Source organism: Saimiri boliviensis, chromosome 11 (assembly GCF_048565385.1).
Source record: "Saimiri boliviensis isolate mSaiBol1 chromosome 11, mSaiBol1.pri, whole genome shotgun sequence".
NCBI lineage: Eukaryota > Metazoa > Chordata > Mammalia > Primates > Cebidae > Saimiri > Saimiri boliviensis.
In genome coordinates, this window is record NC_133459.1 from 51,397,682 (window position 1) to 51,414,050 (window position 16,369).

At 47.4% G+C, this 16,369-nt stretch overlaps 1 protein-coding gene and 1 non-coding gene across 5 annotated transcripts in view; both read right to left on the reverse strand.

Moving 5' to 3' along the window:
• Window positions 1-16,369, reverse strand: part of ECHDC2 (enoyl-CoA hydratase domain containing 2) — a 29,223-nt gene that overhangs the window by 3,650 nt on the left and 9,204 nt on the right. For 2 of the 4 annotated variants that reach the window (XM_039474204.2, XM_039474206.2), the window contains exons 2-7: window positions 14,525-14,592; window positions 14,368-14,455; window positions 9,947-10,033; window positions 8,666-8,758; window positions 7,227-7,283; window positions 6,839-7,026 (exon numbers count right to left, since the gene is read on the reverse strand). In XM_039474204.2, coding sequence (XP_039330138.1) covers window positions 6,839-7,026; window positions 7,227-7,283; window positions 8,666-8,758; window positions 9,947-10,033; window positions 14,368-14,455; window positions 14,525-14,592 — 581 coding nt within the window. The remainder of the gene's footprint in view (window positions 1-6,838; window positions 7,027-7,226; window positions 7,284-8,665; window positions 8,759-9,946; window positions 10,034-14,367; window positions 14,456-14,524; window positions 14,593-16,369) is intronic. The other 2 variants (XM_039474207.2, XM_039474208.2) reach the window with 2 other exon arrangements.
• LOC120366165 (U6 spliceosomal RNA) lies at window positions 5,224-5,329 on the reverse strand. The gene has a single exon (XR_005580913.1). It is a non-coding gene; the product is annotated as a U6 spliceosomal RNA (small nuclear RNA).

Genomic DNA, 16,369 nt, shown 5'->3' on the forward strand with positions numbered 1-16,369 from the left:
GCTGAGGCAGGAGAATTGCCTGAACCCAGGAGGCGGAGGTTGCGGTGAGCCGAGATCGTGCCATTGCACTCCAGCCTGGGTAACAAGAGTGAGACTCCGTCTCAAAAAAAAAAAAAAAAAAAAGAAAAAAAAACTATAAATGAGAAAGCAACATAAAAATGAAGAACTTCCATTGGAAAAAAATGCCATGAATAAAAGAAATGTAAGAAACTTGGAAAAACAACTGGGCACAGTGGCTCATGCCTGTAATACCAACACTTTGGGAGGCTGAGGTGGGTGGATCACTTGAGGTCAGCCTGGCCAGCATGACGAAACCTCATCTCTAAATACAGAAATTAGCCGGGTGTTGTGGTGGGCCCTGTAACCCTAGCTACACGGGAGGCTGAGGCAAGATGCTTGAACTAAAGAGGCAGTGGTTGCAGTGAGCCAAGATCGGGCCACTGCACTTCAGCCTGGGCGACAGAGCGAGACTTCTTCTCAAAAAAAAAACACAAAAAACAAAAAAAACACCACTGGGAAAAAGAATTGCAATGCTTATGACAGATGAACTTCCTTGACTTACAAAAAAGTAAGTATAAAGTAACTTTTAAACTATTTACAGAGAGTATGTAAAGGTTGTTCACCAGAAAAGACGTATGAATGTGAAGGATGTCCAGCAGCTTCACTTTTGAAAGGCAAATCAATAGTGAGGTGTACTATGCCCTTTCACCTCAGACCAGCAAATACTAAAGTATCAATATGCCCACTATTGCCAAGAGTGGGGAAACCAGTATTAACATACATTACTGATAGGAAAGTAAATGAGTATGCCTTGGGAGAGCAATTTGGCAAAAACTGGCAAAGTGCTGGTAAGCTGCGGCCTGTAGGGACTTGTATACAGTTATTCACTCCAGTGTCTGGTGGTCAGAAAAAAAGACAAACAACAGAAAGGTTTATTGTTAGGGCAGTGGTTGAATGACAGCACATCCAGACCACGAATAAGAGTGTACAGTTGAATTAAGTTGGCTGGGCACAATGGCTCACAGCGGTAATCCCAGCATTTCAGGAGGCCTAACATGGTGAAACCCTGTTTCTACTAAAAATACAAAAAAATCAGCTGGGTGTGGTAGTGCATGTCTGTAGCACCTGTAATCCCAGCTACTCGGGAGGCTGAGGCAGGAGAATTGCTTGAACCTGGGAGGCGGAGGTTGCAGTGAGCCAAGATGGCATCATTGCACTCCAGCTTGGGCAACAAAAGCAAAACTCCATCTCAAAAAAAAAAAAAAGTCAGTTACATACTGAAATGGAAAAATCTCCAAAAGATACTAATTTTTTTTTTTTTTTTTTTGAGACAGAGTTTCGCTCTTGTTACCCAGGCTGGAGTGCAATGGCGTGATCTCAGCTCACTGCAACCTCCGCCTCCTGGGTTCAGGCAATTCTCCTGCCTCAGCCTCCTGAGTAGCTGGGATTACAGGCACGCGCTACCGTGCCCAGCTAATTTTTTGTATTTTTAGTAGCAACAGGGTTTCACCATGTTGACCAGGATGGTCTCGATCTCTTGACCTCGTGTTCCACCCGCCTCGGCCTCCCAAAGTGCTGGGATTACAGGCTTGAGCCACTGCGCCTGGCAAAGATACTAAATTTTAAAAGCAGGCCATGTGCAGTGGCTCATGCCTGTAATCCCAGCACTTTGGGAGGCTGAGGTGGGTGGAACACTTGAGATCAGGACTTCGAGACCAGCCTGGCCAACATGACAAAACTTAGTCTATACTAAAAATACAAAAATTAGCCAGGTGCAGTGGCAGGCACCTGTAAACCCAACTACTTGGGAGGCTGAGGCAGGAGAATTGCTTGAACCCGGGAGGCATCGATTGTAGTGAGCCCCGATTGCGCCACTGCACTCCAGCCGGGGCAACAGAGCGAGACTCTGTCTCAATTAAAAAAGAAAAGCAAGGTGCATCCTAGTATGTATATTATGATTCTATTATTTGCATAAAATTGGTACAACATACCTTTAGGGAGAAATACAGGACTCAAACGTGGAGTAATATGAAACAAAACCTTCCTTTTATAAACAACCATTTATAAACCTTCACTTATAAAACAAAGGTTTTGTCTTACATTCTTCCATGTTTGAATTCTTTACTATGCATATTTGTTTTTAAAATTACCAGATTAGCCTTGGAAGATGTTTCTTGTCCTCTAAGCCATTAAAAGGAATTTATTTAAATATGTAAGCATATATGCATAATACACATCCTCCATATGCAATGGAAATTTCTGAAAGAGTATGGAAACTTAAAGGGCTGTTTGGGTTTGCTTGTGATTGAAGGGTTACTAGGATGTGAGACTTTCACTTTTAAAACTGGGAGAGCCACAAGTATCTTGCTTTTGACTTTTACTTTATGCCCTTCTTACTGCTCTGTTCGTTTAGATTTCCTTGCCGTGAGCATGTATTATTTATTAATCACAGGGCTTTGAGAGGCTGAGGCAGGAGGATTGCTTGAGCCCAAAGTTTGAGACCAGTCTGGGCATCACAGTGAGATCCCATCTCTACAAAACATAAAAAATTTAGCTGGGCATGGTGACTTGCACCTATAGTCTCAGGTACTGAGGAGGCTTAGGTGGGAGGATCACTTGAGCCTGGAAGGTCAATGCTCCAGTGAGCTGTGATCATGCCACTGCACTCCAGCCTGGGCAAAAGAGCCAGCCCTATGTGGAAAAAAAAAAAAAAAAAAAATCTTTATTAAAGAAAGTTAAAAGCGGTATGTACATAGGTTTGTGAGTGAAAACAACCAAATTCTAGCCAAGTCAGTAGCTTGCATCTGTACTCCCAGCTATTCAGAGGCTGAGGTGGAAGGATTGCTCGAGCCCAGGGCTTCAAGGCTGCAGTGAGCTATAATCGTGCCACTGCGCCTAGGCAACAGAGCAAGATCCTGTCTCTAAAGAGAAAAGAAAAAAAACCACCATTGAATCCATTCTTCAAAGTGTAATGTGTATTTACTATTTAAGAAGGAAATCTGAGTGTTAGCAAACTGTGGATATTGACAGATTTTTCTGAGCTGAGTAAACTCTGGAACCATTTGCCACCCTATCAGAGTGATTTCTCCCCCAGATGGTGGCCGTCTACACCATCCCTGGCCCTCACCTCTCCAGATACCTTTATTCTGAGCACCCAGTAACATAGGTGAAAGTTGAAGGTTGGTTTTTCCAAGTTGACCCAGAAGGTCTCAACTCTGGGGTTATTCACTCAGTTACTTGTTTTTGGTAGACTGGTGTTTTGGTGTACAAAGCTACTTTAAAGTACTGAAAACATCAGTAATTATTTAGTACCATTATTTCAGTATTTTTAGAAATCTGAATTATTTTGTGATTGTTATTTAGTTAATGCAGAAAAGACAAACCCTACAGTCTATAGGTCTAGGTGTGAAAGCTGCAGTCAGCCACTCCCTTGAATGGCCCAGAGTTCTGTATTATTAGTTCAGGGACTTTCTAACCAAGTGTAATAGAAACCAGCAATATTGTCTAGGCAACAGTATCAGACTCTTCATTTATATATGATGAAACAAAAAAAAAAAGACAAAACAAATTTTTCTTTTTTTCAGACGATTTGGCTCTGTCACCTAGGCTGGAGTGCAGTGGTGCAACGTCAGCTCACCAAAACCTCTGCCTCCCAGATTCAAGCAATTCTCCTGCCTCAGCCTCCCAAGTAGCTGGGATTACAGGCACCTGCCACCACGGCTGGATAATTTTGTATTTTTAGTAGAGATGGGGTTTCTCCGTGTTGGTCAGGCTGGTCTCGAACTCCCAACCTCAGGTGATCCACCTGCCTCTGCCTCCCAAAGTGCTGGGATTACAGGGATGAGCCACCATGCCCAGCCAACAAATGCTTTCAAAAAGCTATAGTCCCTAACCCTCAAGTAGAAGATCTGTTTTAAGAAGGATTAGGGTTAAGAGTCAGGAAAGAAAGGATTTTTGTTCAAAATTATACTTTTTTTAAATTTTGAGATGGAGTCTCACTCTGTTGCCCAGGCTGGAGTGCAATGGCATGATCTTGGCTCACTGCCTCCCAGGTTCAAGCCATTCTCCTGTCTCAGCCTCCTGAGTAGCTGGGATTACAAGTGCCTGCCACCTCACCCAGCTAATTTTTGTATTTTTAGTAGAGACAGGTTCTACCACGTTGGCAAAGCTGGTTTGGAAATTCTGTCCTCAGGTGATCCGCTGGCCTTGGCATCTCAAAGTGCTGGGATTACAGGCATGAGAACTGCGTCTGGCCTCAACATTATACTTTTTTCTTCTTTTAACAGAATCTTGCTCTGTTACTCAGACCAGAGTATAGTGGCATGATCTCAGCTCACTGCAACCTCCGCTTCCCAGACTCAAGTTCTTGTGCCTCAGCCTCCCGAGTAGCTGTAATTACAGGCATAAGCCACCATGCCTGGCTAATTTTGTAATTTTAGTAAAGATGTGGTTCTGCCATATTGGCCAGGCTGGTCTAGAACTACTGGCATCAAACAATCCACCCTTCTTGACCTCCCAAAGTGCTGGAATTATAGGAATGAGCCACTGTGTCTGACTTACTTTCTTTTTTAATACAAAAGAGGTCTGTGTTGTCTGGGCTGGTTTTGAATCCCTGGTCTCAAGCAGTCCTTCCACCTCAGCCTCCCAAAGTGCTTGGATTACAGGATTGAGCCACTATGCCCAGCCAAAATGGTTACTTTTATATGATTAATATCTATCAATATTAAAATGATGTATGGTTAATTTTGTTTTGTGACATTTATAAATATATATGAAATGCGTTAGTTTTTAAAATGTACGTATTTTGCTCTCTTTATTTATTTATTTATTTTTTTTTTGAGACAGAGTTTTGCTCTTGTTGCCCAGGCTGGAGTGCAATGGCGCGATCTCGGCTCACCGCAACCTCCGCCTCCTGGGTTCAGGCAATTCTCCTGCCTCAGCCTCCTGAGTAGCTGGGATTACAGCCACGCGCCACCATGCCCAGCTAATTTTTTGTATTTTTAGTAGAGACGGGGTTTCACCATGTTGACCAGGTTGGTCTCGATCTCTTGACCTCGTGATCCACCCGCCTCGGCCTCCCAAAGTGCTGGGATTACAGGCTTGAGCCACCGCGCCCGGCGTATTTTGCTCTCTTAAAAATAAAATACCATTTTTATATTGCTTTCTGTATTGTGCAAAATAAATGCCAAAATGCCAGTGCTGTCTTTTTTTTTCTTTTTCTTTTTTTATATGGAACACTTCACGAATTTGCATGTCATCCTTGTGCAGGGGCCATGCTAATCCTCTGTGTCATTCCAGTTTTTTAGTATATGTGTGGCGAAGTGAGCACTGTATTTTTTTTTTTTTTTGAGACGGAGTTTTGCTCTTTTTACCCAGGCTGGAGTGCAATGGCGCGATCTCGGCTCACCGCAACCTCCGTCTCCTGGGTTCAAGCAATTCTCCTGCCTCAGCCTCCTGAGTAGCTGGGACTACAGGTGTGTGTCACCATGCCCAGCAAATTTTTGTATGTTTAGTAGAGATGGGGTTTCACCATGTTGACCAGGATGATCTCGATCTCTTGACCTCGTGATCCACCCGCCTTAGCCTCCCAAAGTGCTGGGATTACAGGCTTGAGCCACCGCGCCCGGCTTTTTTTTTTTGGTTGGCTTTTAGTGTTGGTTTTTTGTTTTGTTTTCATTTGTTTTTTGAGCAATGGGCTTTTGCCTTATTGCCCAGACTGGAAGTGCATCGGCAGGATCAGCTTACTCCAGCTTTGAATTCATGGGTTCAAGCAATTCTTTTTCCCAAACACCTGGAATTACAGGCTTGAACTACCACATCTGGCTAAAAAATGAGTCCTGGCTAGGCACGGTGGCTCACGCTTGTAATTCTAACACTTTGGGAGGCTGAGGTGAGAGGATCACTTGAGCCCAGGAATTCAAAACTGCAGTGAGCTATGCTTGCACCACTGCACTCCAGCCTGGATGACAGTGAGACCCTGTCTCTTTAAAAAAAAAAAAAAAAAGTCTTAATACATGTCCTGCATTTCTTATCTCCACCAGCTAGCATGGTAGGAAATATGGGTTGGAAGTTCTGTATTCATTTTAGAATCTTGCCTTTTAAGTCTTCAGGGCATTTTAAGGCTGTGCTATACAGTACAGTAGCCATAAGCCACATGTGGCTATTAGCATTTGTAATGTGGCTAGTGTGAATGAGGAACTACGTTCATTTTATCCAATTTAAATCATTTCGCTAGTGGCTCCCATACTGGATAAGCACAAGTATAGAACTTTTTTTTTTTTTTTTTTTTGAGGCGGAGTTTCACTCTTGTTACCCAGGCTGGAGTGCAATGGCGCGATCTCGGCTCACCGCAACCTCCGCCTCCTGGGTTCAGGCAATTCTCCTGCCTCAGCCTCCTGAGTAGCTGGGATTACAGGCACACGCCACCATGCCCAGCTAATTTTTTGTATTTTTAGTAGAGACGGGGTTTCACCATGTTGACCAGGATGGTCTCGATCTCTTGACCTCGTGATCCATCCGCCTCGGCCTCCCAAAGTGCTGGGATTACAGGCTTGAGCCACCGCGCCCGGCCAAGTATAGAACATTTATCTCATCTCAGAACAGTCTACTGGACAGCGTTCTGAGGGCTTTCAACCCCATTTGATTCCAGCCCTTTGGAATTCATTAACATTTTAATTTGAAATTTAAATTTGACTTGTGTTTACTAGATGGTTAAATAAACTCCAAAGAGGGTTAATCATATCTCTGGGTGAATGGATGTGCAGCCCAAGGAGACACCCCACCTGCCACATGCCTCTCCAACAACCCCGACCCTCCTTGTTCCAAGCTGTTACCACACCTGGGGCAGGATCTCCTGGGCCAGTGCTCGTGCCCGGTGGTAGGCAGCGTCACCCTCCTCATTCTGGGCCACAGTGTGATTCACCAGCCCCAGTGCGTGGGCCTGAGTTCCACTCAGTCGTCGACCGGTGAAGATGAGCTCCTTCGCCAGGGCCACCCCCAGGCAGCGTGGCAGCCTCTGAGTCCCTCCTGCCAGGATGGAGGGGGCAGGGTGGGAATCGGCATGGAAAGTGGGAACTCAGAGAAGGCCCAGCCCGGGACTCAGCCAAGACTTCTCAGAGGAGCAGAGTTCGGATGAGAGGGCAGAGCTCAGAACAGAGGGCAAAAAAGGAAGGCAGTAAAGGACCCTGGGTGGGGCGGAATTGGGCAGGTGCTGCAGTTGCAATTACCTGCCCCTGGGAGGAGCCCTCGAGTAGTCTCAATCAGTCCCAAGACGGCCGAGGAAGCTGCTCAGACAGAACAGAGTGAGGCCTCCCTCCCCAATCCAGTCCCCCAGTGCTCATCCCTAGGGCTGCATCTGCCTGTGGTCTCTACTCGCCACTCTAGCCCCATGGTCTGGCCACAGCCAGGCCTCTCCAGACTCTGCCTTTGGAAGAGCCCTAGCCCAGAAGTCAGGAGCCCAGGCCCTTATTTCACCATGCCCCTTTGGTGGAGTTGTGTGTCACCAGCAAGTCTCTCACCCTTCCCATGCCTCAAAGGTGGAAGACAGATGGCTGGCCCTCTTCTGTCTGCCTCAGATTGCCACTAAGGATCACATGAGGCATGACCCTTGGAACAAGGAGAATTCCTAGGAGGTGCCTGATACCTATTAATAGATTCTCCGGCTTAGCCCTGGCCTGGCCTAGAGTGTGGTTCCTGCTCCCACTACAGTTGTCCCTCCCAGATTTGTCACAGCCTGAAATTTCCCTGTTGCAGTCCATGTCCTCCTGAGTTCTGCTTCCTTCCTCCGAGAAACTTGCCTTGACTGATGCACCCCCATAGGTCTGTCTCCTGAATTCTCTCAGCATGGGCCATATAAATGTGAGCAGAAGGGAGTGGATTTTACAGTCACTCCCCTTTAGTCTTCTGAAACCCTGAGAATTAGTCGCCTGAACATGGGCATGTGAGAACCAGAGTTGGGGCTGGACCAGCCTGGTATTTTGGTACCCAGACACCTGGTCAGTTCCTTTTCTTTGACTGCATAGTGTAGATAGCAGCGACTTTCATGCCTGGAGTTATACATTTTTATATGTCACTTCTGGGGTGGCAGGAGAGAGCAGTGAGAGGAGGAGAGAGACATTCAGACTTTGCCTAACTGCATCCAAGAAGGGTGCTCCTCATCACTGTCAGTCACCTGAAAAAGGGATCAGTTATCTTCTTTGTCCCCTCCCACTCTTCAAACAAAGCTCAATTGCTCAGAACAAGTAATGCAAATTTGGCTGGTGCTAGTATTCCTGCCCAGGCACCTTTGTGATTAATTTAGCCACTGACAAACTATCCCTGGGATTCACCTTTTTCCAAAACATGGTAGATAAATCTGATGTGGACAGAATTGGAAGATTGGACATTGCTCTTTGACCTCCTTGGATCCTAATAGCAATTGCTCTGAGGTTGGTAAAATATTCCCAAAATGAAGGAAGCAGGTTCTGACAGGTGACGGGTATTATGGCAGCTAGCGGATGTACCAGGAGGGGAAGCAGCTTCTGCCTGAGCACCCTGTGTGCCCTAACTTGCCTTAGTTTTGCTTTTGGTTGGAAGCCAAGAACAGTGGCTGACTGCAGAATGCCCACACTTACCCTGTTTCACTCACCCCCTAGCCCCACCCCTCCCCCCAGCCTTGGCCCAGTACCTGCCACTCGGAGGTCACATGCCAGGGCAAGCTCCAGGCCTCCGCCCAAGGCAAACCCATCCATAGCTGCAATGGTGGGTGAAGGGAAGGCTGCTGTGGAGACGAAGAAGGACTCAGCCTGTGAGGCGCTGGGGGAACCAGGACAGAGACTCAAGGCTGGGAGGGGCAAGCTGGTTGGAACAGAGACCTCAGTGGACCTGACCCAGGTCTCGGGACCTCACATGGACCCTCAGCCAGGCTATCTTAATCCTTTTATTTTGAGACAGAATCTCGCTCTGTCACCCAGGCTGGAGTACAATGGTGTGATCTTGACTCACTACAACCTTGCCTCCTGGGTTTAAGCGATTCTTCTGCCTCAGCCTCCTAAATAGTTGGGATTACAGACACCTGCCACCACACCCAGGAAATTTTTTGTTAGTAGAGACGGGGTTTCACCATGTTGGCCAGGCTGGTCTTGAACTCCTGACCTCGTGATCCTCCTGCCTTGGCCTCCCAAAGTGCTGGGATTACAGGTGTAAGCCACCATGCCCAGCCTTTTTTTTTTTTTTTTTAGATAAAGGCTCGCTATTGTCACCCAGGCTGGAGTGCAGTGGCACAATCTTGGCTCACGGCAACCTCTGCCTGCTGCAGCCAGGGTTATCTTAAAAGCCAATTTTCCCTTTAGGGAAAGTTATGGAGTCAGTCAGAGAAAAGTAATGGGCTGGATGATCCCTGCTGAGGCCTAATCTGCTGGCCTCCCTGGGACCTGCCTGTCTCTATGCCAAGTCCTGTGCTGGGTGCTGGGAACACAGAATATATCAGACACAGACCTTGTTCCCATGGGGCTCAGTCTCATGGGGAAGACAAGTGTGTATCAGGCATTAGTGACCCAGGATCATCAGTGCACCAATAAAAGGAAGATGGGAGGACGGACTGGGAAGGCTTCCTGGAGGAGGAGGTACTGGAGGCCTTGAAGGATGAGTAAAAGTTCAAGTAACCAAGAATGGGTAACCCAGGCAAAGGGAACAGCAATTGTCAAAGCCTGAAAGCATGCTTGGCGAAACCTGACTGCTTTGGAATGGCCAGGCTTGAAACCTGACGGTAGAGTGGGGCACAAAAGCTGAAGAGCCAGAGCTCCCTCTCTGGGAGAATTGCCCTCTGTCATCCTCCCCCAGTGAATTCCTTGTGCCCATCCCCCTGGGAAAGTCCTCTGTCTTCTCCTTAGAGGCTGGTGGGGGTGGCGGGGCTGTCATCAGCAGGGGCCCCCAAAACCCCTCCTCCACTCCACACCCAGATCCTCACCTATGTCATTCATCAGGCCCCGGAGTCGCTGGACAAACACCCCCACTTCTGCTTCACTCATCTGTTCCCGCTCCTTCAGGTCTGCACCTGCAGATGGCGAGGGGTTGGTACCAGCCCTCAGGAAAATGGCCCTTTATGGAATTCCAGGCAGTTAAAGGATCCAGCAAAGAAGACCTGAGGACAGGCAGCCAGAGAAGGAGAAACACCAGGAACCCGGGCAAGGAAGCCACAGGAAAAGAGGACCATCCAACAAAGAGGGTGCAACACAGCAGAAAGGTGAACTGGACTCCATCAAAATGGAAACCTTCTGTGCATCAGAGGACACTATCATGAGAATACAAAGACAATCCACAGAAATGGCCAGGCATGGTGGCTCACATCTGTAATCCCAGCACTTTGGGAGGCTAAGGCAGGTGGATCACCTGAAGTCAGGCATTCAAGACCAACACAGTGAAACCCTGTTTCCACTAAAAATACAAAAATCAGCTGGGCATGGTGGCAGACACCTATTACCCCAGCTACTCAAGTGGCAGAGGCAGGAGAATCACTTGAACCCTGGAGGTGGAGGCTGCAGTGAGCCGAGCTCACTGCACTCCAGCCTGGGTAATAAGTGAGACTCTGTCTCAAAAAAAAAAAGAAGAAAGAAAAGACAACACACAGAATGGAAGAAAATATGCTCAAATCATACAGCTGATAAAGGATTAATATCTAGGATATATAAAGAACACCCTTAACAACAAAACAACCTGATTCAAAAATGGGCAAAGGGCCAGGTGCAGTGGCTCACACCTGTAATTCCAGCACTTTGGGAAACCAAGGTGGGCACATCACCTGAGGTCATGAGTTTGAGACCAGACCGGACAACATGGTGAAACCATGTCTCTACTAAAAATACAAAAATTAGCCAGCTGTGGTGGCAGGCACTAGGGAGGCTGAGGCCGAGGTAGGAGAATTGCACGAGTCCGGGAGGCGGAGGTTGTAGTGAGCCAAGATTATGCCACTGCACTCCAGCCTGGGCGACAGAGTAAGACTCTGTCTCAAAAAAAAATTAAATATATAATATGTGTGTGCATATAGATAGATAGAGAGAGAGAGAGAGAGAGGCCCAATAAGCACTCGAAAAGTTGCTCAATATCATCATTAGAAAAATCCAAATCAGCTGGGCGCAGTGGCTCAAGCCTGTAATCCCAGCACTTTGGGAGGCCGAGGCGGGTGGATCATGAGGTCAAGAGATCGAGACCATCCTGGTCAACATGGTGAAACCCCATCTCTACTCAAAATACAAAAAATTAGCTGGGCATGGTGGCGCGTACCTGTAATCCCAGCTACTCAGGAGGCTGAGGCAGGAAAATTGCCTGAACCCAGGAGGCGGAGGTTGCGGTGAGCCGAGATCGCACCATTGCACTCCAGCCTGGGTAACAAGAGCGAAACTCTGTCTCAAAAAAAAAAAAAAAGAAAAATCCAAATCAAAACCACAATGAAATACTACCTCACATCTATTAGAATGGGTTTTAAAACAAAAAGTGTTGGCCAAACCCTGGTGCATTGCTGGTGGGAGTGTAAACCCATGCAGCTGCTATGGAAAACAGTTCCAAAAAGTTAAACAGAATTGCCATACGATTCTAGTCCTAAGTACACACCCAAGAGAGCTGGAAGCAAGGACTCAAACAAATACAGTCCCTTCTTATCTGTAGGGAACTGGTTCTGGACCCTCTTAGATACCAAAATCCATGGATGTTCAAGCCCCTTGTATAAAATATTGCAGTATTTGCAATATGACCTATGCACATATATCATCCTGTATACTCTAAGCCAGGAGTGTCCAGTCTTTTGGCTTTCCTGGGCCACATTGGAAAAATCGTCTTGGGCCACACATAAAATACACTAACACTAACAATAACTGATGATGAGCTTTAAAAAAAAATCACAAAAAAATCTCATAATGTCTTAAGTTTACAAATTTATGTTGGGCCACAATTCAAAGCTATCCTGGGCCACATGTGGCCCAGAGGCTAAGGGTTGGACAAGCTTGCTCTAAAGCATCTCTAGATTACTTGTAATACCTAATACAATGTAAATGCTATGTAAACTGTTGTACTGTGTTGTTTTTATCTGTATTATTTTTTATTGTTACATTATTATTATTATCTTTTGAGACAGAGTCTTGCTCTGTCATCCAGGCTGGAGTGCAGTGGCATAATCCCAGCTCACTGCAACCTCTGCGTTCTGTATTCAAGCAATTCTTCTGCCTCAGCCTCTCGAGTAGCTGAGATTACAGGTGCCTGCCACCATGCTCGGCTAATTTTTGTGTTTTTAGTAGAGATGGGGTTTCACCATATTGGTCAGGGTAGTCTTGAATTCCTGACCTCAGGTGATTCGCCTGCCTTGGCCTCCCAAAATGCTGGGATTACAGGTGTGAGCCACCGCACCTGGCCCACAATTTCTAAAATATGTAAGTAATAAGAAAATTAAAAATTAATTGACTAATTTTTACAGGCAGGATCAGCAAGGTCCACGGAGGCTGAGAGGTCAAAGGTCAAGTAAAAGAGAACAGAAGTGAGCCCCTTAGCAGGAAGAGTGACTGTGGTGGGGTCTTCAAAGGCCAGATGCAGGGGTGAGCAGGAGTAGGGGGTAAATAGACTCTTTTACAGTCCTAGACTACAGGAAGTCAGAGCTGAGAGAGCCTTTGGAAGTCTTTTGTGACAGATGGGGAAACTGAGGCCCAGAGGGGCAGGAACTAACCCAGGATTCTAGAGCTAGGTGAGGCAGAAGTGAGCCTCATGCAGCCCCTTCCTTCTCTGTGCTAAGCTGGGAGGGTGATAAGCAAAGCTAATGGTGGGAGGAAGAACAGGTATGACATGACTTTGACAGAGGTCAGAGATGGAGCCCAAGGAAGAGGCTAGCGTAGGGTAAAGACCTCAGCCAGGGAAGCTGGGGCAGGCTGACTGGTCTGCACGCTTGTCAGCACAGACCCTAGGCCGGGCACCCTGACTCTGACAGCTCAGACCTAAGGGCTGAGCCATCTCCCCTTGAAATCTCCTGAGCATCATGCTCCCCATTTCCTATCCCTCCCCAGCCTCCTCCTGTATCACAGTAGCCCCTGTGGGCCCCTCTCCAACCACCCTGTCAGAGTCGGTTCTCAGCTCAGCTCCCCTGGCAGCTGACTTGCCTCTTGTGGGCCTGGTGTGTGTTTTTCCTTCAATCTCTAAAATGGAAGTTCATGGTGCTTGTCCAGTTGTGAGGACCAAATGACACAGGGATAGTGGAGGGCTTTGGTGACAGGGAATGAGATCCTATTGGTAGGCAAAGGGGCATAGAGTTCCATCTTGGCTACTGACCTTATGAGCATCTCTGGACTCCATTTTCTTTTCTTTTTTTTCCCCTCAGGCTGGAGTGCAATGATGCGATCTCAGCTCATTGCAGTCACTGCCTCCCAGATTCAAGCGATTCTCCTGCTTCAGCCTCCTCAGTAGCTAGGATTAGAGGTGCCTGCCACCATGCCCAGCTCATTTTTTTTTTTTTTTGAGACGGAGTCTCACTCTGTCACCCAGGCTGGAGTGCAGTGACACAATCTCAGCTCACTGCAACTTCTGCCACCTGGGTTCAAGTGATTCTCCTGCGTCAGCCTCCTGAGTAGCTGGGATTACAGGTGCCTGCCATTGTGGCTGGCTAATATTTGTATTTTTAATAGAGACAGGGTTTTACTATCTTGGTGAGGCTGGTCTTGAACTCCTGACCTCATGATCTACCCGCCTCAGCCTCTCAAAGCACTGGATTACAGACATGAGTCACTGCACCCATCTTGGACTCCATTTTCTTTTTTTTTTTTTTTTTTTTTTTTTTTTTTTTTTTTTTGAGACGGAGTTTCGCTCTTGTTACCCAGGCTGGAGTGCAATGGCGTGATCTCGGCTCACCGCAACCTCCGCCTCCTGGGCTCAGGCAATTCTCCTGCCTCAGCCTCCTGAGTAGCTGGGATTACAGGCACGTGCCACCATGCCCAGCTAATTTTTTGTATCTTTAGTAGAGACGGGGTTTCACCATGTTGACCAGGATGGTCTCGATCTCTCGACCTCGTGATCCACCCGCCTCAGCCTCCCAAAGTGCTGGGATTACAGGCTTGAGCCACCGCGCCCGGCTTTCCATTTTCTTATATACCCCATGAAGGATCAGAACAAAGCATGGCATAGCAGAAATAACTAGGATCTAAGGGTTAGAGAGGCCAAGTTCAAACTGAAGTCTATCCTACCTCTTACTAGCTGTGTGATCTTAGGTAAGGGAATTTTCCTTCCTGAGTTTCTGCATTCACATCTGTAAAATGGGAATGAGTCCCATGCTGGAGCTGATCTAAGGCTTCCCCCAACCCCTGGAGGCTGGTGGGCACCCTGCAGAGCCCCAGGATGGGGGCAGGGGTGAGAACCTACCTGCACAGAATACACCCTTCACTCCACTTCTGAAGAGCAGGACACGCACTTGCCGGTCCTCCCGCAGCTGGGCCAGAGCTTCCAGCAGCTACAGAGGACACCCTGTTAGATACCTCCCAGCCCATCCCAGCCCACCCTAGAGCCCACCCTTCCTCACCTCACTGACGAAGACGTTTCCCAAGGCGTTGCGGGCATGAGGTCTGTTCATTAGAATCTCAGTGATTCCTGCAAGGAGACAGGGCAGCCATGGGCCAGAAGCTGGCTCTGCCTAATCCCGGGCTATGGACTGGAGGCAGAAGGCCTGGGCCCTAGATGACTGGAGTAACACACTCAAACCGAGTTTCTCCATGTTGGTCAGGCTGGTCTCAAACTCCGACCTCACTCAGGTGATTCACCTGCCTCGGCCTCCCAAAGTGCTGAGATTACAGGCAGGAGACACCACACCTGCCATTTCTTTATAATTTTATCACCCAGGTGTGGATCCCTAGGTATCATAGGTTAGACTTGCTCATTTCTTTTTCTTTTTTTTTTTTTTGAAACGGAGTTTCGCTCTTATTACCCAGGCTGGAGTGCAATGGCGCGATCTCGGCTCACCGCAACCTCCGCCTCCTGGGTTCAGGCAATTCTCCTGCCTCAGCCTGCCGAGCAGCTGGGATTACAGGCATGCGCCACCATGCCCAGCTAATTTTTTTGTATTTTTAGTAGAGACGGGGTTTTACCATGTTGACCAGGATGGTCTCGATCTCTTGACCTCGTGATCCACCTGCCTCGGCCTCCCAAAGTGCTGGGATTACAGGCTTGAGCCACCACGCCCGGCAGACTTGCTCATTTCTAAAATTACCATGTATCTTTTAAAGCCTGTTACAATCCCCACATGCTCCCCACAACCCTGTCTTTCCCTCAAAGGTTATCTGTGGAGAAGCCTGGGGCATTTGTCCTGTAGGGTTTCTCAAAGCCTGGGTTTTGCTAATTGGACAATCACAAGGGAAAATCAATATGATCCTCTGTCACAAGAAGTTAGCATCTTACATAGAGGCTTGGGGTTCTGTCCTGTTTGGCAAGACAGTAACCCTTGCCCTACCTGTGTAATTTTCTTTCACCAGCAACTGCCAAGCTTCTTAGCAGTTTTCTATACTCATTTAGTCACTTTCTTACCTTCCCTTCATCCAGACCTTCTCCAGTCTAGGTTCCAGCCCCATCACTCAGCAGATATTATTCTCATTAAAATGACCAATACAGCCGCATCACTAACCAAGGGACATGTTTCTCTTAATTCAACCTGGCAGCAGCAGAAACCTCTGCTGACATTAACATACTCCTTCTTGATCATTTTCTGCTTTGGCTTCTTAAAAGAATATTTATATAGACTGGGCACGGCTCATGCCTGTAGTCCTCTGCTGACATTAACATACTCCTTCTTGATCATTTTCTGCTTTGGCTTCTTAAAAGAATATTTATATAGACTGGGCACGGCTCATGCCTGTAGTCCCAGCACTCTGGGAGGGCGAGGTGGGAGGATCACAGGATCAGGAGTTTGAGACCAGCCTGGCTAACATGGTAAAACCTTGTCTCTACTAAAAATACAAAAATTAGCTGGGCATGTGGTGGTGCGTGCCTGTAATCTCAGATACTGGGGAGGCTGAGGCAGGAGAATGGCTTGAACCCAGGAGGCGGAGGTTGCAGTGAGCCAAGATCGTGCCACTGCACTCCAGCCTGGGTGACAGAGCAAGACTCTCTCTTAAAAAAATAAATTAAAAAAAAAAAAAGCCAAGGCCCAGTGGCTCATGCCTGTAATCCCAGCACTTTGGGAAGCCAAAGTGGGCAGATCACCTGAGGTCGGGAGTTAGAGACCAGCCTGACCAACATAGAGAAACCCCATCTCTACTAAAAATACAAAATTAGCAGGGCATGGTCGTGCGCGCCTGCAATCCCAGCTACTCAGGAGACTGAGGCACGAGAATTGCTTGAACCTGGGAAGCAGAGGCTGCGGTGAGCCAAGATC